A 3,165-nucleotide genomic window follows, 5' to 3' on the forward strand; every position below is an offset into this window, starting at 1 on the left:
TCCCCCTCTGTGTAGAAAACAGAAAGAAGTCCTGAAGGATGACTTTAGGCAAAAGCTGACACCTCTAACATGGCAACACCTATCCAAGACCTGTTCCCCCATGGGGCCTACCCAATACTTAGGAAGAATGGATCTCACAAACTACGTGCAAAGCAGGTGCCTTCTGCTGGCCTATCATGGACCCTCGCAGATGTGAGCCTAAAGGCACTGATCCCAGCCATGAGTTAAGGGATGACCTGTCAGCTGCTTGAGAAAGAGTTCAACTCAAAATTCACTTTAGAGAAATTGACTTGGGAAGAGATTAGGAATTTCTTACCTCATAATACCATACCTACAAAACACCGCCTTTTGGGGCCAGAATCTGCCCAGGTAGATATGAGCTGGTTGTGACCCTTCAAGCACATGGCACTGCTGCAGGACTCCCAGACCTTCTGACCCATGGGAGCCAGTTCTGTGCCAGTCTTGGGAGGTGTTGGGGCAGGAGGGACCTTGCAGGCAATGTCCAAGCCCCATGCCTGTTGGTGGTCTCTCAGCTCCTTGCAAAGGAGCAAAGATCACACTGACATGCAGAAGCCGTGTGCATGAAGCTGGCCTAGAAGACACTTAGGGGAAACACCCTCCTAGCCCCAGCCCCAGCCCCAGCCCCAACTGGCGGTGCTGTTCTGCAGAGCGAGGGGGCTGTGGTGCTCAGGGCATGGGGGCACTCTGCAGGGCCGTGCTGGGCAGGCTGGGAGGCAGACCCAGCTCATGGGGTAACTGCCATTGTCCCAGGGCTGCAAGGAATCACTCACCACACTCCTTTGATGGGGCTGCTGCATGCCCTGGGGCTGCAGAGCTCTCCTCTGCCTGTTGGTACCAGATTGAGCACTTGAGCTCTGGTCAGTCCACCTCGGACAGGCTCATGCTTTGTGGGCTCCATTCACTGCTGTCTCCTGGGCTCACACTGCCCTGGCCGATCCCCTGGACTCTGCTGGCAGCTGCTAATTCCCTCTGCAAAAAACATTAGCCTGCCATCAGCCTCATCTTGTGTTGTAGAATGCCAGGAACTGGGGCTCTGGGAATTGGGCACCATTTGCTGTCTCCATGGGTACTGGCCATCAGCAGAGAACCTCTGAACCAGACATAGATCGCTAAAAGTCCATGCTGGAACTCTGCTCTCACCACACTGAGATCCCATGGAAAGAAGCAAAGCACAGATGTTCTTTGGAGTCTCTTCCTGGGGCTTCTTTTTGACAGCAGCTTTGCAGGAAGGCCTCAGCCTCAGGCCTCAGGCCTCAGGAGGTGCCCAGAGGAGGGAAGTTCCTCTTAGGAGGTCAGTGCTGCAGTGGAGGCCATCTCTGCCACTGCCATGCCCACTGCCTGTCCCTGCCTGCAGACCCAGCACAGCCCCACAGCAGCACTGGCACCAAGCTACAGCAGGAGCAGCCGGGCCTGAACCCAGCTGCAGGGCCCAGCAGGAGATGGTGGCATTGGCAAGAGAGCAGCTCTGCATGCACCAAGAGCTGGTGGTCCCTGGTCATGGTGCTGGGATGGGACTCTTTTCCTCTGCACCCCTGCACATGGCACTGCCCCTGCAGAGCCAGACCAGGTCTCAGAGGAAGGATGCCAGACAAAGAAGGCAGTGCAGGCCCCTTTACTTTGCTTATGTTCACAGAGAGACGGGCTCCTTGTGTACAGAATCTCTGAGCTGTAAACACAACACAAACAGACAATAGAAAAGGGACAAATAAAGATATTTTACTGGGCAACATAGGCTAAATTATAACTAAGAACAACCTGTAATATTAATTAACATCAACAGCAACAAAAATGTACAGAATATTTGTTTTTCTGTTATAATTAACATTATGTGTTACATGCAAAAGGAGAAGTGCAATTCATTCAGTCTTAAACACACCTAGTCATAAGTTTAAGCAAGGCATCCTTGACTTCCTTGCTCCTCATGCTGTAGATGAGGGGGTTCAGTGTTGGAGGTACAACCGAGTACAGAACTGCCACCACCATGTTCAGGGCTGGGTAAGAGATGAAGGGGGGTTTCAGGTATGCAAACACAGCAGTGCTGAGAAAGAGGGAGACTACGGCTAGGTGAGGAAGGCACGTGGAAAAGGCTTTGTGCCGGCCCTGCTCAGAGGGCATCCTCAGCACGGCCGAGAAGATCTGCACATAGGACACCACAACGAAAACAAAACAACCAAAGGCCAAAAAAATGGTAAAGACAAGTGCCCCTACTTCCTTGAGGTAGGCATCTGAGCAGGAGAGCTTGAGGATCTGGGGGATTTCACAGAAGAACTGTTCAAGGACATTACCTTGGCAGAGGGGCAGGGAAAATGTATTGGCCGTGTGCAGGACAGCATTGAAAAAGCCAGTGCCCCAGGCAGCTGCTGCCATCTGGGCACAAGCTCTGCTGCCCAGGAGGCTCCCGTAGTGCAGGGGCTTGCAGATGGCAACGTAGCGGTCGTAGGCCATGATGGTGAGAACATAAAATTCTGCTGTAATCAAGAAGATAAATATAAAGACCTGTGCAGCACATCCTTGATAGGAGATGGCCGTAGTGTCCCAGAGGGAATTGGCCATGGCTTTGGGGAGAGTGGTGGAGATGCATCCCAGGTCGAGGAGTGCAAGGTTGAGGAGGAAGAAGTACATGGGGGTGTGGAGGCGGTTGTCGCAGGCTATGACGGCGAGGATGAGGCCGTTGCCCAGGAGGGCAGCCAGGTAGATGCCCAGGAAGAGCGCGAAGTGCAGGAGCTGCAGCTCCTGCCTGTCTGTGAATGCCAGCAGGAGGAACTCACTCACAGAGCTGCTGTTGGGCATTTGTTGATTTGGGGATTGTGTCCTGCTTAAGGAACAGAAAGATGGTGATAATTAACAATGGAATTATCGGATAATAAAGATTTCCATTTCCATTTAAGCTTCCCAAAGTGTTATCCAGCTTCCAGGCAGACATTTGGCAGACCCCTTTCCTGTATTTTTATTGATGCTGCCTGAGGCTGTCCCTTGCAGCAGGGCATTCTGCTCTGGGCAATGTAGGAGTTAGTACCGTCTTACAGCAATAAGTAAAGAACATAGGTGGATTTATAGTTGTGTCTCTTGTTCTAGATTAACTACCACTCTTGAGGAGAGTCTCTAAGGCAGAAATCCTGCTCATTTCTCCTGCATTCCAAGTGA

General features: G+C 51.9%; 1 protein-coding gene across 1 annotated transcript; it reads right to left on the reverse strand.

Moving 5' to 3' along the window:
- Positions 1-1,887: 1,887 nt before the first annotated feature.
- LOC118159042 (olfactory receptor 14C36-like) lies at positions 1,888-2,811 on the reverse strand. The gene has a single exon (XM_035313684.1). It carries the CDS (start codon positions 2,809-2,811, stop codon positions 1,888-1,890), a length of 924 nt encoding a protein of 307 aa, XP_035169575.1.
- Positions 2,812-3,165: the final 354 nt, after the last annotated feature.

Source organism: Oxyura jamaicensis, unplaced genomic scaffold (assembly GCF_011077185.1).
Source record: "Oxyura jamaicensis isolate SHBP4307 breed ruddy duck unplaced genomic scaffold, BPBGC_Ojam_1.0 oxyUn_random_OJ65770, whole genome shotgun sequence".
Classification (NCBI taxonomy): Eukaryota; Metazoa; Chordata; class Aves; order Anseriformes; family Anatidae; genus Oxyura; species Oxyura jamaicensis.